General features: G+C 37.6%; 1 protein-coding gene across 5 annotated transcripts in view; it reads left to right on the forward strand.

The window, feature by feature from the left end:
• The window catches only part of TRAK2 (trafficking kinesin protein 2), a 102,261-nt gene that overhangs the window by 48,755 nt on the left and 27,488 nt on the right, over positions 1-26,018 (forward strand). For all 5 annotated transcript variants that reach the window (XR_004441625.1, XR_004441626.1, XM_033230705.1 and 2 more), the window contains exons 4-13: positions 4,974-5,050; positions 6,566-6,682; positions 7,679-7,888; positions 8,416-8,494; positions 10,534-10,664; positions 11,387-11,461; positions 13,165-13,302; positions 16,526-16,605; positions 17,870-18,073; positions 19,355-19,653. Coding sequence is in view for 3 of the 5 variants with exons in the window: in XM_033230705.1 (XP_033086596.1) it covers positions 4,974-5,050; positions 6,566-6,682; positions 7,679-7,888; positions 8,416-8,494; positions 10,534-10,664; positions 11,387-11,461; positions 13,165-13,302; positions 16,526-16,605; positions 17,870-18,073; positions 19,355-19,653 (1,410 nt within the window). In the remaining 2 variants the exon portion in view is untranslated. The remainder of the gene's footprint in view (positions 1-4,973; positions 5,051-6,565; positions 6,683-7,678; positions 7,889-8,415; positions 8,495-10,533; positions 10,665-11,386; positions 11,462-13,164; positions 13,303-16,525; positions 16,606-17,869; positions 18,074-19,354; positions 19,654-26,018) is intronic.

The raw sequence follows: 26,018 nt of genomic DNA on the forward strand, positions 1-26,018 counted from the left end.
TGATTTGGAAGGAAACATAGCCAGCATTTGAGCTTCTGAACCTGTCTCACAAGAAATGGGGAAGAGTGGGTAGTTCTCTGAAGTCACCCAATCCAGAAAGACATTGTTTACTTTTAAGATAGACCACTGGGAGAGCAATGAGTGGGCAAAAAAATCGATCAATCCCAGTCCCTGCCACACACATGTAAAGTTTAAGATGGTCAAAAAGTGTTTTACCTGCAGAACAGGCCACCCCAGGGTTTTCTTGATTTTATTAAGACTGAGTCCCAGAGTGAGCTGTGGGGGAGCCATGCAATCAGAACACATTACAGACTGTACCATTTATTCATTTAAAGGCTAATGTTAGAAACATGATTCTTTCAGGGGGTTTTATTTGGTGATAGAGGATCACCTTTACCACTTCCTAAGGCGTAAGAGGGGGAAAATGATTGATTATGTAAGTTTTATTTTAGGCAGTGGTTCTCAAAATGTGGACCCCTGCAATCAATGTCACTTGAGAAATTGCTAGAAATTCATGTTCTTGGGCCCCCTACTCCACCTACAAAGTTAGAGACTCTGAGTGAGACAGTCCTAGCTATCTGTGTTTTAAAGAGTCTACCTGGTGATACTGATGCACACTCAAGTTTGAGAACCACTGATACAAAGCATTGCCAACCAAAGTAAATGGCCATTTCACAGTGACATTAATAGGAGAATTAAGGAATTGGAGAGAGTGTATAATTTTGCAGATAAACATGGTCATAGAAATTATTACTTCCAATTAGTAGGTATACTTTTCCTCGGGCTCTGCCCTCAAAAATTATTAACCTGTACTGGCAGAAAAGGACATATGACAGATGAAGTTCAGGAAGCGTTAACCATACGCCCAGTCATAGAGGTTAGCAGATTTATTTTTCCCCTAGATAAACTCTCTCCTTCGGTTCCACAAGAGAATTAAGCTATATACCCTAAGACACTTAGCGTTTGTACAATGGATTGCCTTATCATCCATGCACCAGGTACTAGCTTTGTACAGTCCTCGAGAGAATTGAGAAAATTGTCATTCAAATGGTCTGTAGGGCCTGATTCTGCCCTGGAATCCTGTTGAGAAAGACTGCCCTAGATGGTGAGTATCATCAGTTTCTCTCAGTCATTTTGAAGGCAGAAATGTTTGCTGTATCATAGCAGCAATGGCTGTGGTCGCTTCTTTAGGGTTAAAACCTCAGGACTGGCCTGTAGTTGTCAGGAGCTATTGTAGCTTTTACTATGCCATGTGGGCACTGTTTGTGTTTCATTTCTATTTTGTTGTTGTTTTTGGTGGTTTTGGTGTGAGAATGTTGGAGAGTGCTGCAGGATTAGAATTCTTTTTGGAATTCAATAATTGGGGTAAAAACTTTAGATCTTGAAAAGGGACATATGAGAGAACTATCAAGCACCATCTCATGTAAATGACAGATACTAGAATGGATTACCAGCGGTGTTTCCCATCCTGAAAATAATCTGAGATTGAGCCGGTTACTGTGAAATTATGCAGGGCTAGAACATAAAGTAAGGATTAGTGAAGTGCTTATGTATGTTAAACTCCCACCCCATATTTTCAGGAACATTAGATCCTCCAAATATTACACCAAAAATATTGCACATTAATTAACAACCTCTGGAAACAAGTTGCAAAATTGTTCTGTAAAAATATCTATCATCTCCCTGATGTATAAATACTTTTTTAGAGAGTTAGGAAAGTGCGTGTCTGGAAATAAGCAAGGATCGTTGCTAATTTCTGTATCATTTAACATATTTTCAACAACTGAAAACTGAAGGGAAAATATGTTTTGATAGGATTGATTTTAACAAAGACAACCTGCTTGGCTATCTCTACATTCTTGGTTACAGAATTATGATGAAGAACTAGTGTGTGGTTTTTGAAGCATTTAATTACAGTGTCTAAATGCCAAGACATTAAACACTTAAGAGCTTTGCCCTGAGTACTTTTGGAATTGGTCCAAGCAGCATGCCTTTATCAGGAGTGTTGTGTTAAGGAAGAGAAGACAGAACTGATTCCACTGCAGAGAGAAAAATCCATTGTGTTCCTTTCTGTTTTGTGCCTGACATCTTTCTGTGAGATTGAAGAGGCCCAGCTTTTGTGAGTCGGTAGTATCTAGGTTGCGCATACAATGTAAGAATTTGAAAATTCTGATTGCACTATATAACTTCTTTGCCATAACAAATACTCACGCATTTTAAAGTTCATTTTTGCTTTTTGAAACTTTTTAACAAGGGTTGCTGGGTTTTTGTGGAGTTTTTTTTGTTTTTTGTTTTCTGTTTTTTTTTCTGTTTGGAAAGATAGCATTTGTTCTTTATGGAAAATAGGCGAAACACTGAAAAGAAAACAGATCAGCCATAATCCTTACCCAGAGCTAACTACTATTAACATTTTAATATATATCCTTCCAGGCTCTCTTCAGTATAGATATTTATAGATATGCTCACACTTTAAAAAGCAAAATTGGGATCTATGCTGTTTTATTATATAACATGCATTCACAGATGTATATGCTGGTATTTCATTCAACAAGGACTTTTTTATGTTCTTAGTGGGGCTGCGGTAGAAATAGCAGCAAAGTGGAAAGAGCTCATTACTGGACTCTTAAATCATCTGAGTTTTTTCTAATGACCTTGTGAGATGAGCGTTATTATCATCTCATCATCTCCATACTAAAATCCCAGTTTTGCCACTAATAACTTTCTTCGCGGTCTTGAACATGCCACATAATTACTCTCAGAGAAGATTCCTTATACAGGAAAGTAAGATGATTAAACTAGATAACTTCTTAAGGTTCAGCTTTAAATTTTTATGTTGTAACAGATGGAAGCATTTATAGGAAATATATTTTCATTCCTCCTCACTAAAACATATTTTTTTCTAAACATTTCTTTACTATGTTACTGTGCCCTTCATTTTTTTATTCCCCTTTCATCATATATGACTTGTGGTTCACAGTTATTTTTTATATCCTTAACTTACTAGTCTTACTCCAAGTTAAATCTGCCACTTCATCTTTAACTCTGGTCAGTCATGTCATGTGGTTTTTAAACTAGTTGTATAAAAACTGGTTTTAACTGAGTCTATAGGATGCCTGATTTTTGCTTTGGGTGTTAACCCTAGATTGGTGATTTTAATTCCTGGCTCCACGTCATTTTCAACACCTGGGAATCTTCTATATACTACCAGCGCCATAGGGCTCCCTGAAATCAATTAAATCAGAATCTGGAGTTAAGAGTCATTGCTTTATACTACATTCACGTTTACAACCATTGTCTGGTTTTCTGTAATTAGTTTAGAGCATGGATATATTGATTTTATATTTTTCCCCTAATTTTGTTATTGAGACCAGAAGTAGAGGAGACCATTCACTGTAAGTATTTGCCTTAATTATTTAATCCTTTGTTCCCGCTATGCTACCAAATTATACTGTGTCTATTCCTTAGGCCCAAAAGTCTGCTTCCCTTATCACTGTGGTTAAATCATTGTGTTAGTTTCTCTATTTGTAAATATAAATTTTTTTGGAGTACAAATGTTTATTTCTAGGTTTTAAGAAAAATTTTTATATTTTCAGTTTAAATCCTTTTTAGTTATCTCCTCATTACCATCAAGCCAGCACTTTGTTTTACTTTTAACTAGGAATAAGGCTGTTATTAATAATTAAGCTATAGGTAGTTCCCAGATTCATTTTAATCAGTGGTGCTAGGGAGAAAATAAAAAGCTCAAATAAAAGTAAAACATATCTAATGATATCCCTTCATACTCAGTCTTTTGGATACCCTAAAGTGTTAAGATGGGACTATGGAACTACGAATTACTGCCAACTCAGAGAATTTGAAGTCAGGATCATTTCATACCTACCAGTTCTGTTTAGAAATAGTAATTATGAACAGTTATATGATACTTAGCAGTTTACCGAATAATTTATTGCTCAGTAGATACCATATTTGATCTTCTTAATAACCTCATGAGATGTGTTATCACCTCCATATTTATTATCTGAATCTCAGAAGGCTTAAATGACTTATTCCAGCTCACTAAAATTTATGAATTCAGCTTTTCTACTCCAAAGCCCCTGTCCTTTTCACACTTCAAGGCAAACTAGTTGTAATAAAAGCAGTCTAAGTCAAACACAGATTTATGTTCTGCAGTAACATATCATGTTCAAAGTCAAAAGAGCCCTCTTTTGTTATGCATTATTAACTTTAAGATACTGTTCAGTGTGACTGGAATCATTGGAGTCATATTTGCCCTTCTCTTTTGAACTAAATTATCTAGGTATATTGACAACTCCTGAATTTGTGAAGTGTAGAAATACAGGGCTTGAATTATACAACTAATAATGTAGCATACAATTTATTTTATAGCTGAGACCTGGATGGGAGAAATATTTTTATACAGATAAAGGGTTTTTAATTAAGCTTAAAGGAATAATGGTTCATAACAGAACCAGAAAAAGTCCTACAAGCCCTGTTCCTTGTTTACATTAGCTCACATGGTAGATGATCATAGATGGTTAAGATAATCACAGCAGAATTCCAATTAAATTCCTTTATAACAGCATAACCCCTCACTAAAACCCTTTAGTAACTTTAATTTAGATTAGACTGTAAATCTATCAGTAACAATCCGTTCTCCCAGCCATCATTCTCATAAGTGAGTGTCCCAAACTTCCTGTCTTACCAGGGAAGTAGGAGATAGTCAAGATGTGACTGCCTTATGATCATTTGATACTTTCTTAATTATTGTATGATATGCACTTTGTAATGATTGGACTATTTCTTGAGTTTCTAATACATGAAACATTTCTTTTTTTCACATATATTTTTATTCTCCTGAATGACTTTTTGTAAAAACCTGAGGTTTTTGTTGTTGTTATCTCTCAATTCTTATTAATATTTAAATTTTTCCATTATTGCTAAAGCCTATAAATAGTTGTTTTTAACTATATTAGTTCTAGGCACAGACAGGGTGGAGCAGATGACCAAAACTTACAATGACATCGACATGGTTACACATCTCCTGGCAGAGGTAGGAATATCTTTTCTTTCTCCAGTACAAAAAGGTAAAACTTGAGGATCAAATTTGCACATCAAATGGAAAATGTTATATGTGCTCTGGGTTGTTTTGTATAAGGTCATTACTACTGGAACAACTGATATTTCAAAGTAGAATGTTTCCTGAAGTTTATTATTGTGATGATGCTATAGAGGATTTATAGTTAATTATTTATTTAATGGTGTTGGCTGGCCTCCCCTTCCTAGAAAAGCATTAATCTTTAAAAAAAATAATCATTGTAAAATAACCCCTGCTGTTACTTACCCTACAACAGAGCTGCTCATTCAGAAAGCAGTATCATTATCATTTCAAATCAATACCTACGGTTTGGAACATCTCCCCTTTTTACTTTTAGTTTGGGCTATGATTTGAGCTCACTTTGTCAATGGCATTTCTGATATAGAGTGTATCTCTTCTAGTTGGCAATCAGTAGAGGTCTCCCTTTGTACCTGTTTCAGTTGATCTTATGGAAGACAGTCTTTCTCTAACATATCCTTCTCCCCTCTCCCCTCAGCTCTCCAGAATGATTTCTATGTATGCCGCTTAGTGTATATTTAAAATGAGCCTTAAAAATGTGGAGATAATCCCTCCATTTTCATATGCCTATGGAGAGAAAGGATAGAAGCTTAATTTTATTTATATAATAATTACTGTAAGTAGATCACATACAAGGCAGTGAGATGTATAATGACAGTTTTCTCTCCTACAGAATACAGTCTTCACCACTACCACACAGATGGAATTCCTATGCCCTTGCCAAGTATCACTATCTGTCCAGAAATAATAACTCTGGGTGGAAGCCTATTGCTTGACTTTTCTACAGACTTCCCTGCATCATTACCACCAGCTTCTTTAGACTTCTTTCTTCTCTATACTCTAGGCAGAATCCTGTGGCCTCAAAATTTCCGGTCTTTTACCTCCTATTTTATTTCATATCATCATTCTTGAACCAGTTGGCAACAGAGCTCTTGGCTGCACTTTCCTCTAAGCTGCTGAATGCACATAGCTTTGCCCTAAATGGAACTCTTTTTTTACATACCCACCTGATCCGTATCTTAAATACCTAATTCTGTATCATTACCATGCTTGATACACAATTGCATTCAACAAATATTTGTTGAGCTTTTACTGTACAGACCCCATCATTTTTAAAGACTATGTTCATTTTCCAATTCCCAAAAATTGTAAGTTTAAAGTTTGGGTTGCTAGACTCTTAATTTACTAGGATGATCAATAAATCTCACCTGATATCAAGAAAAGGGATGTCCTCTTTCATTTAGAACAGTGATGGTCATCCATTTGACCAACGTTTAAAGCACTACCTGTGTGCCAGAGCCTGTGTTTATTTGTGGTATCTGGGCATTAAAATGAATCTTGATGCTTTTTAGAACATTGCTTTTGACTTTACCAAAACTGACCACAGCATTTCTGAACTGCCATGTAGTTTTGTTTATACTCAAAGAAAAAGTGTATTTGGTATTTTAACAGAGGGATCGTGATCTGGAACTCGCTGCTCGAATTGGACAAGCTCTCTTAAAGCGGAACCATGTCTTATCTGAGCAGAATGAATCCCTGGAGGAGCAATTGGGACAAGCCTTTGATCAAGTAAGCCTTTGATCAGATATCTGCAGCATGAAATAATTAGTTTTATGCAGTTGAAAATTTATTTTCCTATAGATAAATAACACCAGTACTTGTTGAGTTTGTCGATGTCCATTAAACTAATCAGTAGAGAAATTAAATGTTAATTGTACAGAGGAGAACTCACGTGACTACCTTGGTCAACTTAAAGTCTATATTAAGTATCTAATACCTGTGGCACCCTGCTTAGATATTAAAATTATCCATACCCTTTTGTGTAGACTTTGTGTGTGATCTTATCTGAAATTTATTTTTAAAAAATAGTTACCCAAATATCTTGGCATCTTTATTCAAAAACCAAACAAAGGAAGAAAGTAAAAAGAAACTTTGAAAATATATTTATTCCATAGCAATAAACATCTGTAGTAAGAACTGATTTATTATTAACTCGAATGGTTACATTTCAAATTTTCTGTAACTTGTTATTTTTATTTGGTTTCATTTGCATTTTATGAATGCATTATGGATTGTAACATTCGAGCCTTTAGGTTGAAACTATTTGTTCCTAGAACTAAAATCAGTACTCCTAGGAAGACATGCACAGTGATATACATCTTAAAATTACAAGCCCTTATGATAAGAATTTGAAGTAGGGATCTGTTCTGATACTTTGAAGGTTTTTCAGTTTTGTCGTGTTTTCAACTATGACTGTATTATTATCTTAGGTGAATTTTTCTCCTATATTCCTATCATATTTACAATATGAAAATTGGCTTTTCTTCTCACCTAGGGTAGAAAAAAAGCTGTACTGTTGAATTAATGCTCTAAAATTGTAACTTAGGAGGTATCTGGGGATTGTTATTCTCTTTTTAGTACTTGTTGCATTAGTCAGTAAAACCATTCAGCTGATTTTGTAATTTTGTTTTATGATGAAAAATAATTGTTCCATGAATTAGAAGCTATATTGCTGTAAATAATGCAAAATAAAGAACATGAAAATCAAGCATTTTATGTGGACAGGTTAATCAGCTGCAGCATGAGCTATCCAAGAAAGATGAGTTACTTCGAATTGTCTCCATTGCTTCTGAAGAAAGTGAAACTGATTCCAGCTGTTCTACACCTCTTCGGTTCAATGAGTCCTTTAGCTTATCTCAAGGGTTGCTGCAGTTGGAAATGCTGCAAGAAAAGCTCAAGGAACTGGAAGAAGAGAATATGGCTCTTCGATCCAAGGTACGTTCAACCTAATTCCCATTTTCTTTTACTTTAAAGGCTATAAAGTTCACGTCCAGATACTATTGAGGTGAAATATGGCATAAGTAAGGATTTGCTGTTGGCACTCCAATTAGAGAGTCGTGGACAAGGAGCTGTGTTTGCCTTGCCTTCCATTGTTCTTACAGCCCACTGAAAAGTGGTTAGTAGCAGGTTAACAGTACAATAGTGAAAGTCACAGGATAGAAAACGTATCTTGTGGAGTTTACACAAGTAACTAACTAGTTACAACTGTGATAAGAGCTATGTCAGAAAATTACAAGATTCTGTGAACTTGTATAGTATGGGCATTGAGGAAGTCCTACTTAAGCAAGGATCATTTTAGCCAAGGCCAGGGATTAGCCAGGTGGAGATGTATGAACAGGTTGTTAGGTTTTTTCCTTTGTAAGTGATGAAATTTAGTCTTCAAATGAGAATTAAAGGTTTTTGTAGTTATTTCTGTAAAATCACTAGAAGGTATTTTCACATACTGATTTTTTTTCTTGAAGGCTTGTCACATAAAGACAGAAACTGTTACCTATGAAGAAAAGGAACAACAACTTGTCAGCGACTGTGTTAAAGAACTTCGTGAGTATTAACACACTCTCTTTTGTACCTTTTGGACAATTCTTTGGTAGGGTATCTCCACCTCAGAAGTTAGATCACTGGTTTCAGTAGAAGCATCTCAAGAAACAATTTTAAATGGTTACTGAAAATCTTGGAATGTCACATTAAGCCTACAACCCTAAATAAGATACCATATATATTTTTAAGAAATACATTTATTTCAAATTGCAATTATCATTACAGACCTATGTTTCATAAGTAAGTTATAGCATGTTAGAGTGAAAGGAACCAAAGCTCTTATATTGTTGACGAGGAAATAGTCCTATAGAGGAAGATGATTTGCCAAAGTCAGAAAACTGATAAGTGGCAGAGCCAGAGCTTAAATGATGGCATAAAACCTATCAATCAATGAGTATAAAGTGCCAGTTATGTTTCTTTAAAGGAGTATGTTTTAGTTTGAGGTAATGTTCACTAATTTTTTAAAACATCAGTTGGAAAAAGATTGGCTTCACTGGAGAAAGATATTTAATTTCTCCGTAAATACAACAGTCATCCCTTACCTGCAGTTTTACTTCTCATCATTTCCATTAACCATGGCCCGGACTGCAGTCTGAAAATATTAAATCAAACATTCCAGAAATAAACAATGCATGAGTTTTAAATCGCGAGCCATTCTGAGTAGCATGATGAAGTGTTGTGCCATCCTACTCCATACTTCCCGGGATATGAATCATCCATTTGTCCAACATCTCCACGCAGTATCTCCTACCTGCCTGTCAGTCACTTAGTAACCATCTCTTAGTAGCCGTCAGTTACCAGGTCAATTATCACAATATTGCAGTGCTTGTGTTCAGGTAACCCTTATTATACTTAGTAATGGCCCCAAAGGGTGCTGGAATATTGTTATAATTGTTTTATTATAGTTATTAACCTCTTACTGTGCCTAATTTATAAATTAAGCTTTATCATAGTTATTTTATTTCTAGGAAAACACATAATATATATAGTATAGAGGTCAGTACTATCTGTGGTTTCAGGTATCCACTGCAGGTCCTGGAATGTATCCCCCACAGATAAGAGGGGACTACTGTATATAGCCTTTTACATTGAAAGCAATGATATGATAATATCACATCAATTCATTTGGGCTATGGGCTTCAAAATGTGATATCTTAGAATAGCAGAATATTAGAGAACCAGAAGGAATGTAAATTGAATTTTCTCCTCCACCATGAATCCACTACCCACCTTTTACACCTTAAAATACAGGAAATGACTTGCCCAAGAGCTCTCAGATCCAGATCTCCTGCCTCTATATTGCCATCCTTTGAAATGTTAGAGGCTGTCTGTCAATTTTAAAATAGCTTTATATGACACTGAGAAGTAGCTTTTCTGCTTGTATTTACATATCAAATTTTTCATATGAAATAGAGAGTGAATAAATTCCTAGTGGAATTTTAAAGGCTCTATTCTATGTGCATGTAAGAAGGCCAGGCTATAATAATTGCTCTAGAGGCTTTACTCAGTTTGCCACGTATCCCTGAAAGGGATATGCCAGAAAGTCTGTCTCCTACAGAAGCATTTCCATAGCTTTATCACATTCTGTTATAGATTGTGACTGTTCCATTCTGGAAGTGTTCCTTTGTTAGATTTGTTAAGATTAATTTTCATTGCTTGTGGGATTTTATGTCCCTAAAGAGTTCTCAAAGAAATGAATGAGATTATCTCTTTGCACTTGCTCTCCTTTCAGCCTTCTTCCCTCCATAAAGAAAAAGATTGAGCAAATATCGTTTTCATAAAGAAAAGGATTGAAGCAAAACCTTTAGCCTGCTTGCCTTTATAAGGCATCTCTCTTTTTAGCTTCACTGACTCCTATTCGATTCCCAGCATTAGCCTATTTCAGAAGAACCTTTATTTTTCTCTATTGGTGTCTCTGGCTTTTTTTTTTTTTTTTTTTTATGTTAAAGAAAAATCTGTTCACAACAGTCCAGTGCTTGTTATAAAACAAAACTGCTTCTCTGCACTTATATTAATTTAAAAAATTTTTTTTTGCTTCCAAGGTGAAACAAATGCTCAGATGTCCAGAATGACTGAAGAATTGTCAGGGAAGAGTGATGAGCTGATTCGATACCAAGAAGAGATTTCCTCTCTTTTGTCACAGATTGTAGACCTTCAGCATAAACTTAAAGAAGTAGGTTTATTCATTCATTCAACAGATATTTGTTAAGCACTGACATAGTATCTTACACCATGCTAAGTGCTAGATATAATAAGCAAAATAAACATGGTCCCTGCCCTTTTAAAATGCCCTGATTGCTGTTTTAATCATCTTTACGTCATATACTATATCATGAATAAGTACTTTCAAGTCACTATTTCTCTTTGTAAAATGGGGTTAGCGCTTCCTCAGAAAGTGGTATAAATTATTGACTCATGCCCATTGTCCTCTGAACACCTTCATAGGCTTTGTATTTGAATGCCCATCTTATTCTTCTTAAGAAGAATAAGAGAGAAATTCTTCACATGTCTTTATAAGAAAGAAAATAGCTATATTTGGCCAGGTGCGGTGGCTCGGGCCTGTAATCCTAGCACTTTGAGAGGCCGAGGCGGGCGGATCACAAGGTCAGGAGATCGAGACCATCCTGGTGAACATGGTGAAACCCGGTCTCTACTAAAAATACAAAAAAATTAGCCGGGCGTGGTGGCGGGCGTCTGTAGTCCCAGCTTCTTGGGAGGCTGAGGCAGGACAATGGCGTGAACCTGGGAGGCAGCGGAGCTTGCAGTGAGCCGAGATCACGCCACTGCACTCCAGCCTAGGCGACAGAGAGAGACTCCGTCTCAAAAAAAAAAAAAAAGAAAAGAACTATATTTTACTTGGAAAGGCTTCACATGTCTTTTTTAATGTGTTGTTAGCATGTGATTGAGAAGGAAGAACTAAAACTTCACCTGCAAGCTTCCAAAGATGCCCAACGACAACTGACAATGGAGGTAATTAAATCTTTATCTTGTATAATTCAGGAGGGGAAGGAATGACTAGTTTCTTTCATCTTCATGAATAAGAATTATTAAAGGGGAATTACCAAATTTAAAAAGCAACAGCAAAAGGTTAAGATGAAATTATGAGATCTAACATAAAACATTTTGGCTGGGTGCGGTGGCTCACGCCTGTAATCCCAGCACTTTGGGAGGCCAAGGTCAGTGGATCACTTGAGGTCAGGAGTTCAAGACCAGCCTGGCCAACATGGTGAAACCCTGTTGCTACTAAAAATACAAAAATCAGCTGGGCATGGTGGCAGGCCTCTGTAATCTCAGCTACCCAGGAGGCTGAGGCAGGAGAATCCTGAAACCTGGGAGGTAGATATTGCCGTGGAACAAAGCAAGACTTCATCTTAATAAATAAATAAATAAAGCATTTTAAAAGTCCTGTCTCTAAAACTAGTAATGTGGCAACATTCTTCTTGATTAATAGGGAAAACTTCAACTTTATAAGATTCTTTAGGAATATATCACTCTTTTGCCTGTCGACCTAAACTAGCTCAACAGTTTTTAAAATAAGATAATTTCTAGTAGTAAATCTTTTTGCAGGTATGTCAGGAGAAGTAGCAAAAAAACTCTTACTTCTATCTACATAAAATTTTATGTATTAAATATAACTTAGTGATTCTTTAGCATGCATTAGTATCACCTGGGGCCAGGCACAGTAGCTCATGCCTGTAATCCCAGCACTTTGGGAGGCCAAGGTGGGAGGATGGCTTGAGCCCAGGAATTTGAGACCAGCCTGTCCAACGTAAGGAAACCTTGTCTCTACAAAAAAATAAAAAAATTAGCTAGGTGTAGTGGTGCATGCCTGTGGTCCCTGCTATTTGAGAGACTGAGGTGGAAGGATCGCTTAAGCCCAGAAGATTGAGGCTGCAGTGAGCCATAATCATACCACTGCCCTCAACCCTGGACAGCAGAGTAATACCTTGTAGGAGGGAAGGGGAGAGAATCACCTGGGAGAGCAAGTTTTAAATGGCGATTTCCAAGCACCATCCCAAGAGCTTCTACTTCAAGTGGTCTGGTGTGAGAGCCTAGAATCTGCATTTTTTAGTAAGCATGTTCAACCCTGGTGATTCTGATGAGCTGGGGCATATACTGCACTTGAAGAAATTTTACAGTTAAAATATACTCTGAAAATTATGTACTCTTTTATCAGATATGTATGTCTAGTTGTAAAGAAGATTCTGAAACAAGGGTCGAAAACTACTTGTTTAGGAGTATTGAGCACCCTGACATTGTATATAATACTTTGTAGACTCTTGATCTTGTCACTTACAGACTTCAGAGTGATTTTTTTAAAAAGATTAGTATTATACTGAACCTAACTTGACTGTAGCTGTTATACCTCCTCTGTTAAGGGTATGAAGCATTCAATATTAAATTGACAGTTCTGGTAGTCTAGCTATGTTTCAGACTTTCAGGAAGTCACATTCATGTGTAATTTTGGCCAAGACACCCCTCCCTAATTCTGGTAGCTCAAAATATATGTACTCTTCTTGCTTAGTTTGTTTTAGTCTTTGTATTGAAATTATATTCATAAAGTTAGCTAGCCCTCTGGATAAAATTAATACTTATCCCAAAAGGTTTTGGGGGTTTTTTCCCTAATGTTGTTTTGGGAAGACAATAAAGTACACTACCATCCTTTCTTTTAGCTGCACGAGTTACAAGACAGGAATATGGAGTGTCTAGGAATGTTACATGAATCCCAAGAAGAAATAAAGGAACTTCGTAGTAGATCTGGCCCTGCTGCTCATCTCTACTTCTCCCAGTCATATGGAGCTTTTACTGGGGTAAGCGACTAAGAAAGATGCTACGTATTTAATGACATTTAATTAAGAATAGTTTGTCCTAGAAGTGATATGGTTTATGATGGCATAAAGCATCTTGAGAAGAGATTATATGGTTTGTCCTTGTTTCTGGACTCCAATTATTCATTTAGGTCCTAATTTGTATATTGACATCTTCCTTAATACTCTTATTTATTCTAACCGGTGACTTTCCAGATACATTGTATCAATAATACGTAAGATGAGCCCTAATGAAATTCAGTTTAGGGCTGTGTACCATAGAACTAGTTAAACTTGGGTCATCCTACCCTATGCCCACGACCTGCCACTTACTTAAATGGTGCTTTGAATATCTAAAACCTCTTTCAATAAATCTTGAGTCTCCTGATTTTTTTTTTTTTTTTTTTTTTTTTTTTGAGTTGGAATCTCACTCTGTCACCCAGGCTGGAGTGCAGTGGCGTGATCCTGGCTCACTGCAAGCTCCACCTCCCAGGTTCACGCCATTCTCCTGCCTCAGCCTCCTGAGTAGCTGGGACTACAGGCATCCGCCACCATGCCCAGCTAATTTTTGTATTTTTAGTAGAGATGGGGTTTCACCATGTTAGCCAGGATGGTCTCGATCTCCTGACCTCGTGATCTTCCCACCTTGGCCTCCTAAAGTACTGGGATTACAGGCGTGAGCCGCCATGCCCGGCCGTCTCCTGATATTTTTAACTTGTTAGAATCTAGGCTTCATGAGAACAAGATTCATTTTTGTTTAATTCATTTATAAGCGGTATTTTTTGGATTAAGAATATTAATAAAAACTTCTGAGTTTATGTTAGAATTTGTAATGTTGGTTCAAAGAGTTATTTTAACAATCTGATTCTTCTGTGCAATCCTGTGAACTTTTTCAAAAGACTGAAACTATAAATTTTAGTAGATTTTCTAAAAAATAGGGAGGCATAATTTTGCTTTTTACGTTTGAAATAATTTTAAAGTTAGAATAAAGTTCCAAGAATGGTATAAAGAATTTTTATATATCCCTCACATCTATTCTTCAGCTTTTAACATGTTACTGCTTTTGCCATATCATTCAATCTCTCTTTCTCTTTCTTTTCCCACTGGGCTATTTTAACAGTAAGTTGCTGATATACCCTATTACCCCATAGTACTTAAGTGTGTATTTACTAAAAACAAGGACATTTGGACACTCTTAAGGACACTGTCCTACATAAACACACTACAACCATCAGCTTCAGGAAGTTGGTGTTTATACAGTATTATCATCTAATCCACAGAGCCCATTCAAATTTTTCCAGTTGTCTCACTAATGTCCTTTAAAGGATACATTGAATTTTGTTGTTTCCATCTGGGACAGTTCTTCTGTCTTTATTTCTCTTTCATGGCCTTTGTAGGATGTTCTCAGTTTAGGATTGTCTGATGCATCCTCATGATTAGATTCCGGTAATGCGTTCTTGGCAGAAATAATGCCATATTCTCAGAGCATGGTTTCAAGAGGTGCATAAAAAATATTTTTTAATAGCCCATTAAATTAACACTACTAATTCACCATGTATTGATGAAAATTGGCAGATACTACCCCAACCAAGTGATCAAAGTAAACATTTTATGAGAGATAATTGGAGATCAAACTATTACCCACTAGTTTTAGCACCCATTGATGGTTCTTATCTGACAGTTATTGCAGTGATGACTGCCAAATGGTGATTTTCAAATTTCATCATTTTTCAACATTTATTAGTTGGCATTTTTCTTTTGTAAGTTAGTGCATTTCTGTTCCATTTATTTGTTCATTTGTTCACTTAGGTATGTCATGGACTTATGGATTTCTATTTTATTCAATAGATTACAAGCTATGATTATTATTATCTATTTTGATATTCAGATTGTCCTAGATACGGTCTCTCCTTTAAGCTCATCTTGTACTTTTGTCCCAGCCCTGGAATCAGCCATTTCTCCAAAGAGCTCTGGTTGCTTTTATTAAAGAATGGTATTTTGAGTCCAAGATCTGGGTGCTAGGTGTGCCCATTGATTGCCACTAGAGTATTGTGGCTTCTAGGCCCTCTCAACAGATAGAACTAGGAAATACATGTATTTCATACCTATACCTATACTATATATATATATGTTTTCATCCATATGTGTATATATAAAATCATGAGTTCACACCATTGCCTCCAATTCCAGTCATCCTCAGCTTAGCCCCACTGAGCATGTCACTCATATTAGTTGAATCCTCATCCCTGCCCAGGGGAAGAGGAAGCTTGCTTATTTTTTTAAATGATTTTTTAATATTATAAAACCTATATATGTTTATTACAGAAAAGTTGGAAATTACAGAAAAGCAAAAAGGAATTGTTAAATCCCATTAAATCCCACCCTCCACAGAATCACTGTCAACACTGGATTTCGTCCTCATCCCTGACCAGGGGAAGAGGAAGCTTGCTTGTTTTTTTAAGTTATTGTTTAATATTATAAAAGCTATACATGTTTAATATTATAAAAGCTATACATGTTTTTGTTGGTTTTTTTGTTTTTGTTTTTGTTTTTTGAGACGGAGTCTCACTCTGTCGCCCAGACTGGAGTGCAGTGGTGCCATCTCGACTCACTGCAAGCTCTGCCTACTGGTTCACGCCATTCTCCTGCCTCAGCCTCCTGAGTAGCTGGGACTACAAGCGCCCACCACCACGCCTGGCTAATTTTTTCTTTTTTTTTTTCTGTATTTTTAGTAGAGATGGGGTTTCACCGTGTTAGCCAGGATGGTCTCGATCTCCTGACCTCATGATCCGCCCGCCTCGGCCTCCCAAAGTGCTGGGATTACAGGCATGAGCCACCATGCCCAGCCAGCTATACATGTTTATTATAGAAAAGCTAGAAATTACAGAAAAGCAAAAAGAAATTGTTAAATACCATTAAATCCCACCCTCCACAGAATCACTGTCAACACTGGGTTTACAGCCTTTCAGACTTTTTGTTTTTGAGTGCCTGCACATATATTTTCTATTTATCATATTAGCTTTTTCCACTACTTTCCTATTTGAAAAAATTATGAAAAGGTAGTTGGGTCTTATTTAAAAGTTATATTTCCAGAATGTCTTTTTTCCCCTGAATGTTAGCCTTGACTATTTCCTTGTATTTTATTATAACACCAAAGTATAGGGTTGTAGAGACGGTTCATTTAAGGGCAACAATCACTTTAGAAATCTCAAACTCTTTTTCTTAGGAATCTTTGGCAGCTGAAATTGAGGGGACTATGCGTAAAAAGCTGAGTTTGGATGAGGAATCTTCTCTCTTTAAACAAAAGTAAGTACAGATCACATGTGTTGTTACTCAGTTATTGGAATAGAAATTAAAAAGAAGCCACAATCCAAAATGGTAAGTATTATGAGATTCAGTAGTAATTTGCTTACTGTTCAGTGTTTTCCTCACAGTGTCCTCATTTGTGAGAGAGTTGTCTTGTTTGAAAGCTTCTTTTCTTCTTTTTTTTTTTTTTTATTATACTTTAAGTTCTAGGGTACATGTGCACAACATGCAGGTTTGTTACATATGTATATATATGCCATGTTGGTGTGCTGCACCCATTAACTGGTCATTTACATTAGGTATATCTCCTAATGCTATCCCTCCCCCTTCCCCCACCCCACGACAGGCCCTGGTGTGTGATGTTCCCCTTCCTGTGTCCAAGTGTTCTCATTGTTCAGTTCCCACCTATGAGTGAGAACATGCAGGGTTTGGTTTTTTTGTCCTTGCGATCGTTTCCTCAGAATGATGGTTTCCAGCTTCATCCATGTCCCTACAAAGGACATGAGCTCATCCTTGTTTGTGGCTGCATAGTATTCCATGGTGTGTATGTGCCACATTTTCTTAATCCAGTCTATCACTGATGGACATTCGGGTTGGTTCCAAGTCTTTGCTATTGTGAATAGTGCCACAATAAACATACATGTGCATGTGTCTTTATAGCAGCATGATTTATAATCCTTTGGGTATATACCCAGTAATGGGATGGCTGGGTCAATTGGTATTTCTAGTTCTAGATCCTTGAGGAGTCGCCACATTGTCTTCCACAATGTTTGAACTAGTTTACAGTCCCACCAGCAGTGTAAAAGTGTTCCTATTTCTCCACATCCTCTCCAGCACCTGTTGTTTCCTGACTTTTTAATGATCGCCATTCTAACTGCTGTGAGATGGTGTCTCATTGTGGTTTTGATTTGCATTTCTCTGCACAGCAGAGAAGCTACCATCAGAGTAAACAGGCCACCTACAGAATGGGAGAAAATTTTTGCAATCTACTCATCTGACAAAGGGCTAATATCCAGAATCTACAAAGAGCTCAAACAAATTTACAAGAAAAAAACAACTCCATCAAAAAGTGGGCGAAGGATATGAACAGACACTTCTCAAAAGAGACATTTATGCAGCCGAAAGCTTATTTTCTGATGATTTCTCCTGAACTATAGAAACTCCTCAGGGTGGCTTTATTTCTGATGGACTGCACATCCATGCCTCTTCTCTGGATGCTTTAGTGGCTAGCAGTGATAATAATGAACACTTCCTTTTTTGACAGAGCCCAACAGAAGCGGGTGTTTGATACCGTCAGGATTGCCAATGACACACGGGGCCGCTCTATCTCGTTCCCAGCTCTGTTACCCATTCCAGGCTCCAACCGTTCAAGTGTCATCATGACAGCAAAACCTTTTGAGTCTGGTCTTCAGCAAACAGAGGACAAATCACTCCTGAACCAGGGGAGCAGCTCAGAGGAAGTTGCAGGGTAGGAATCCGATGATAATAGTGATTCTACATTTCTTTTCACATTGCCTCACCAGATTCACATACGCACATTCCAGCATTACTCTACTGTCCCAGGAAGGTTCTGGAACTGTCAGTTTTCCTTCACTTATGATGCCTTGTATTATTATTTGTGGGACAGATCATGCCAAAGTCAAATTTTTTTGATCTATTTGGTCACTAGCACGAATACATCGGATGACACCTTCTCATAATCCATGCTCATAATCTCACCATTTTGGTGATTTTCAGGATAAATGTAAGTTTGAATACATCTTGAGGACCATCAAGGTGCTGTCAATTTTCTGTTTATTTAAACTTAGATTTTTTTTTCCATTCTTTTTATTAATATGTTGAATTCTATATAGCTAGATGGTAAACAACTTTACTGAAAAGTGAGCTGAAAGCTTTGAAAGATAGATGTTTGGCACCAAAGGGAAATGTTTCCTAACATGGGAATTCATCACACTAGGTTTCAGTTGCATTGCCTGGTCTGTTCTGGGCAGTGTTCTGCACCCACAGTAGCTTTGTGTCCTACTGCCTCACTGTTACACAATTATCTTAGGAGAAATCTGTAACACATTTATGTGGATTTATACCCAAGTAGCCCAGAGTACCCACAACTCAGCTTGCCACTCTTCCATTTGATATTAATTATAAGATAGCTTCCAGTTTCAAAAGTGTTGAAGTGAAAAAATGGGCATCAGAGAACTATAAAAATGCAGTGTTATGTACAAATTTTGTTGTTTTCTTTTAAATGTTCTGCAGTGTTGATGGGTGATTCTGTGGCCCAAAGAAAATTTTTTTCATATTTTAATATTTTTTAAATTGTTATGTTTTGTATGCCTTAGTTTAATGGGTAGCATTTTTTTCCTTCTTTATGATACATAAAATAATGGTACCTCTTGCAATCCATGATACAGATTCAGCAAAATACGATATTTACTTTTGTGACCACCTAATAAGAATTTATAGATGGTTGAATGTGTAGTTTCATAAATTAAATGAAATAGAAAATTCAGAAAGCACAGAATATCAATAAAGTATTATCTTGCCTTTCAAGTCATTTGAAATGTTCTGTAAAAATGATGTATAGTGTTGTTGGTGATTTTGGTTTGTTGTTATTACTTCTATATTCCAGGTATCTAGGAAAATACCATGTTTTTAAGATCAGTCTCTTGAATGCTCTCCATTGTAGAAAGGAGAGGTCTGGGTCGTGCTGATGATCCTCAAGATCTAATCAGTGAACGCAATTTTCCTATAGGAGCTCCCAGAAGATGGGCCAACCAGGACCCTCTGGAGACAGTGATTTGGCTACAGCACTGCATCGCCTTAACTTGCGTCGACAGAACTATTTAAGTGAGAAGCAGTTCTTCGCTGAAGAATGGCAGCGGAAGATCCAGGTTCTGGCTGACCAGAAGGAAGGGGTTAGTGGCTGTGTCACCCCGACAGACAGCCTTGTCTCTCTCTGCACCAACCAGTCAGAGATCACAGACCTCAGCAGTGCCAGTTGCCTTCGAGGTTTTATGCCAGAAAAATTACAAATTGTCAAGCCCCTTGAAGGTAATAAATCAGTAAGCGCCCCTACTAAGCCACGTGACTTACTGGAAGTTCCTTTCCCTGGAATTGAGATTTGTGTCTTAATTTTAGGAGTATTATGTGCAGATGATCTTTTTTTATCCCATAACCTTGCTGTTTGGGTGGCAAGACTTTGTAGTAGTACTTTGTGGAAAATTAATAAACGAAGAGAGTTGCAGTCTCTGAATCATCAGCCAGCAGTTCTCTTCTACTGATGTTTTTTAATGTAAACCTGAGCAGGGAGGAGGAGTAATCTTTTTCTGTCCTTTGCTAAGGAATATCATTGACAGCAGTTTCCATGGTTAGATGAATAAGATACGATAAATGATAATGATCTAGAGATAATAATTCATCTCCACCTTCCTTTTCAAAAGAGTTTTTTACCCAAAAGTATAATTGACTTAGAGGTGTGTGTGCCTGTATTTTTCCTTTTTTCAGTTCAGTTTCTATTCTCTCCTAAGAAAGAACTTGAATTCAAAATAAATTCCTTTGTTTTCTGGAATAATAACAATCATTGAATGATTCTCTTATATTATCCTAAAAAGAGTTATGCATTAAATAAAATTGTGAGTATGTAACTTATAAAGACCCCTCAAACTCAAAGATTGTATAACTTAGTTGTATTCATTAATGATCAGTGCAGATATTTGCTGGACTTGCCATTATTTTTTTTTTATTATTATTATTATACTTTAAGTTCTAGGGTACATGTGCATAACGTGCAGGTTTGTTACATATGTATACTTGTGCCATGTTGGTGTGCTGCACCCATCAACTCGTCAGCACCCATCAATTCGTCACTTATGTCAGGTATAACTCCCAATGCAATCCCTCCCCCCTTCCCCCTCCCCATGATAGGCCCCAGTGTGTGATGTTCCCCTTCCCGAGTCCAAGTGATCTCATTGTTCAGTTCCCACCTGTGAGTGAGAACATGCGGTGTTTGGTTATCTGTTCTTGTGATAGTTTGCTAAGAATGATGGTTTCCAGCTGCATCCATGTCCCTACAAAGGACGCAAACTCATCCTTTTTTATGGCTGCATAGTATTCCATGGTGTATATGTGCCACATTTTCTTAATCCAGTCTGTCACTGATGGACATTTGGGTTGATTCCAAGTCTTTGCTATTGTGAATAGTGCCGCAATAAACATACGTGTGCATGTGTCTTTATAGCAGCATGATTTATAATCCTTTGGGTATATACCCAGTAGTGGGATGGCTGGGTCATATGGTACATCTAGTTCTAGATCCTTGAGGAATCGCCATACTGTTTTCCATAATGGTTGAACTAGTTTACAATCCCACCAACAGTGTAAAAGTGTTCCTATTTCTCCACATCCTCTCCAACACCTGTTGTTTCCTGACTTCTTAATGATTGCCATTCTAACTGGTGTGAGATGGTATCTCATTGTGGTTTTGATCTGCATTTCTCTGATGGCGAGTGATGATGAGCATTTTTTCATGTGTCTGTTGGCTGTATGAATGTCTTCTTTTGAGAAATGTCTGTTCATATCCTTTGCCCACTTTTTGATGGGGTTGTTTGTTTTTTTCTTGTAAATTTGTATGAGTTCTTTGTAGATTCTGGATATCAGCCCTTTGTCAGATGAGTAGATTGCAAAAATTTTCTCCCGTTCTGTAGGTTGCCTGTTGACTCTGATGGTAGTTTCTTTTGCTGTGCAGAAGCTCTTTAGTTTAATGAGATCCCATTTGTCAATTTTTGCTTTTGGTGTTTTAGACATGAAGTCCTTGCCCATGCCTATGTCCTGAATGGTACTACCTAGGTTTTCTTCTAGGGTTTTTATGGTATTAGGTCTAACATTTAAGTCTCTATTCCATCTTGAATTGATTTTCGTATAAGGAGTAAGGAAAGGATCCAGTTTCAGCTTTCTACTTATGGCTAGCCAGTTTTCCCAGCACCATTTATTAAATAGGGAATCCTTTCCCCATTTCTTGTTTCTCTCAGGTTTGTCAAAGATCAGGTGGCTATAGATGTGTGGTATTATTTCTGAGGACTCTGTTCTGTTCCATTGGTCTATATCTCTGTTTTGGTACCAGTACCATGCTGTTTTGGTTACTGTAGCCTTGTAGTATAGTTTGAAGTCAGGTAGCGTGATGCCTCCAGCTTTGTTCTTTTGACTTAGGATTGTCTTGGCAATGCGGGCTCTTTTTTGGTTCCATATGAACTTTAAAGCAGTTTTTTCCAATTCTGTGAAGAAAGTCATTGGTAGCTTGATGGGGATGGCATTGAATCTATAAATAACCTTGGGCAGTATGGCCATTTTCACGATATTGATTCTTCCTATCCATGAGCATGGTATGTTCTTCCATTTGTTTGTGTCATCTTTTATTTCACTGAGCAGTGGTTTGTAGTTCTCCTTGAACAGGTCCTTTACGTCCCTTGTAAGTTGGATTCCTAGGTATTTTATTCTCTTTGAAGCAATTGTGAATGGAAGTTCATTCCTGATTTGGCTCTCTTGTTTGTCTGTTACTGGTGTATAAGAATGCTTGTGATTTTTGCACATTAATTTTGTATCCTGAGACTTTGCTGAAGTTGCTTATCAGCTTAAGGAGATTTGGGGCTGAGACAATGAGGTTTTCTAAATATACAATCATGTCATCTGCAAACAGGGACAATTTGACTTCTTCTTTTCCTAACTGAATACCCTTGATTTCTTTCTCTTGCCTGATTGCCCTAGCCAGAACTTCCAACACTATGTTGAATAGGAATGGTGAGAGAGGGCATCCCTATCTTGTGCCAGTTTTCAAAGGGAATTTTTCCAGTTTTTGCCCATTCAGTATGATATTAGCTGTGGGTTTGTCATAAATAGCTCTTACTATTTTGAGGTACGTTCCATCAATACCGAATTTATTGAGCGTTTTTAGCATGAAGGGCTGTTGAATTTTGTCAAAAGCCTTTTCTGCATCTATTGAGATAATCATGTGGTTCTTGTCTTTGGTTCTGTTTATATGCTGGATTACGTTAATTGATTTACGAATGTTGAACCAGCCTTGCATCCCAGGGATGAAGCCCACTTGATCATGGTGGATAAGCTTTTTGATGTGCTGCTGAATCCATTTTGCCAGTATTTTATTGAGGATTTTTGCATCGATGTTCATCAGGGATATTGGTCTAAAATTCTCTTTTTTTGTTGTGTCTCTGCCAGGCTTTGGTATCAGGATGATGTTGGCCTCATAAAATGACTTAGGGAGGATTCCCTCTTTTTCTATTGATTGGAATCGTTTCAGAAGGAATGGTACCAGCTCCTCCTTGTACCTCTGGTAGAATTCAGCTGTGAATCCATCTGGTCCTGGACTTTTTTTGGTTGGTAGGCTATTAATTGTTGCCTCAATTTCAGAGCCTGCTATTGGTGTATTTAGGGATTCAACTTCTTCCTGGTTTAGTCTTGGAAGAGGTTAAGTGTCCAGGAAATTATCCGTTTCTTGTAGATTTTCTAGTTTATTTGCGTAGAGGTGTTTATAGTATTCTCTGATGGTAGTTTGTATTTCTGTGGGGTCGGTGGTGATATCCCCTTTATCATTTTTTATTGCGTCTATTTGATTCTTCTCTCTTTTCTTCTTTATCAGTCTTGCTAGCGGTCTGTCAATTTTGTTGATCTTTTCAAAAAACCAACTCCTGGATTCATTGATTTTTTGGAGGGTTTTTTGTGTCTCTATCTCCTTCCGTTCTGCTCTGATCTTAGTTATTTCTTGCCTTCTGCTAGCTTTTGAATGTGTTTGCTCTTGCCTCTCTAGTTCTTTTAATTGTGATGTTAGAGTGTCAATTTTAGATCTTTCCAGCTTTCTCTTGTGGGCATTTAGTGCTATAAATTTCCCTCTACACACTGCTTTAAATGTGTCCCAGAGATTCTGGTATGTTGTATCTTTATTCTTATTGGTTTCAAAGAACATCTTTATTTCTGCCTTCATTTCGTTATGTACCCAGTAGTCATTCAGGAGCAGGTTGTTCAGTTTCCATGTAGTTGAGCGGTTTTGATTGAGTTTCTTAGTCCTGAGTTCTAGTTTGACTGCACTGTGGTCTGAGAGACAGTTTGTTATAATTTCTATTCTTTTACATTTGCTGAGGAGTTCTTTACTTCCAATTATGTGGTCAATTTTGGAATAAGTGCTATGTGGTGCTGAGAAGAATGTATATTCTGTTGATTTGGGGTGGAGAGTTCTACAGATGTCTATAAGGTCCGCTTGGTGCAGAGATGAATTCAATTCCTGGATATCCTGTTAACTTTCTGTCTCATTGATCTGTCTAATGTTGACAGTAGGGTGTTAAAGTCTCCCGTTATTATTGTGTGGGAGTCTAAGTCTCTTTGTAGGTCTCTATGGACTTGGTTTATGAATCTGGTTGCTCCTGTATTGGGTGCATATATATTTAGGATAGTTAGCTCTTCTTGTTGAATTGATCCCTTTACCATTACATAATGGCCTTCTTTGTCTCTTTTGATCTCTGTTGATTTAAAGTCTGTTTTATCAGAGACTAGTATTGCAACCCCTGCTTTTTTTTTGTTCTCCATTTGCTTGGTAGATCTTCCTCCATCCCTTTATTTTGAGCCTATGTATGTCTCTGCATGTGAGATGGGTCTCCTGAATACAGCAGACTGATGGGTCTTGACTCTTGATCCAGTTTGCCAGTCTGTGTCTTTTAATTGGAGCATTTAGTCCATTTACATTTAAAGTTAATATTGTTATGTGTGGACTTGATCCTGCCATTATGATATTAACTGGTTATTTTGCTCGTTAGTTGATGCAGTTTCTTCCTAGCCTCGATGGTCTTTACATTTTGGCATGTTTTTGCAATGGCTCGTACCGGTTGTTCCTTTCCATGTTTAGGGCTTCCTTCAGGGTCTCTTGTAAGGCAGGCCTGGTGGTGACAAAATCTCTAAGCATTTGCTTATCTGTAAAGGATTTTATTTCTTATTCACTTATGAAACTTAGTTTGGCTGGATATGAAATTCTGGGTTTAAAATTCTTTTCTTTAAGAATGTTGAATATTGGCCCCCACTCTCTTCTGGCTTGTAGAGTTTCTGCCGAGAGATCTGCTGTTAGTCTGATGGGCTTCCCTTTATGGGTAACCCGACCTTTCTCTCTGGCTGCCCTTAAGATTTTTTCCTTCATTTCAACTTTGGTGAATCTGGCAATTATGTGTCTTGGAGTTGCTCTTCTCGAGGAGTATCTTTGTGGCGTTCTCTGTATTTCCTGAATTTGAATGTTGGCCTGCCCTACTAGGTTGGGGAAGTTCTCCTGGATGATATCCTGAAGAGTGTTTTCCAGCTTGGTTCCATTTTCCCCCTCACTTTCAGGCACCCCAATCAGATGTAGATTTGGTCTTTTTACATAATCCCATACTTCTTGCAGGCTTTGTTCATTTCTTTTTCTTCTTTTTTCTTTTGGTTTCTCTTCTTGCTTCGTTGCATTCCTTTGATCCTCAGTCGCTGATACTCTTTCTTCCAGTTGATCGAGTCGGTTACTGAAGCTTGTGCATTTGTCACGTATTTCTCGTGTCTTGGTTTTTATCTCTGTCATTTCGTTTATGACCTTCTCTGCATTAATTATTCTAGCTGTCAATTCCTCCACTTTTTTTTCAAGATTTTTAGTTTCTTTGCGCTGGGTACATAATTCCTCCTTTAGCTCTGAGAAGTTTGATGGACTGAAGCCTTCTTCTCTCATCTCGTCAAAGTCATTCCCTGACCAGCTTCGATCCGTTGCTGACGATGAGCTGCGCTCCTTTGCAGGGGGAGATGTGCTCTTATTTTTTGAATTTCCAGCTTTTCTGCCCTGCTTTTTCCCCATCTTTGTGGTTTTATCTGCCTCTGGTCTTTGATGATGGTGACGTACTGATGGGGTTTTGGTATAGGTGTCCTTCCTGTTTGATAGTTTTCCTTCTAACAGTCAGGACCCTCAGCTGCAGGTCTGTTGGAGATTGCTTGAGGACCACTCCAGACCCTGTTTGCCTGGGTATCAGCAGCAGAGGTTGCAGAAGATAGAATATTGCTGAACAGCGAGTGTACCTGTCTGATTCTTACTTTGGTAGCTTCCTCTCAGGGGTGTACTCCACCCTGTGAGGTGTGGGGTATCAGACTGCCCCTAGTGGGGGATGTCTCCCAGTTAGGCTACTCAGGGGTCAGGGACCCACTTGAGCAGGCAGTCTGTCCCTTCTCAGATCTCAACCTCTGTGTGGGGAGATCCACTGCTCTCTTCAAAGCTATCAGACAGAGTCATTTGCGTCTGCAAAGGTTCCTGCTGCTTTTTTTGTTGTTGTTGTTTAGCTGTGCCCTGTCCCCAGAGGTGGAGTCTACAGAGACAGGCAGGTTTCCTTGAGCTGCTGTGAGCTCCACCCAGT

Source organism: Trachypithecus francoisi, unplaced genomic scaffold (assembly GCF_009764315.1).
Source record: "Trachypithecus francoisi isolate TF-2019V2 unplaced genomic scaffold, Tfra_2.0 Lachesis_group13, whole genome shotgun sequence".
Classification (NCBI taxonomy): domain Eukaryota; kingdom Metazoa; phylum Chordata; class Mammalia; order Primates; family Cercopithecidae; genus Trachypithecus; species Trachypithecus francoisi.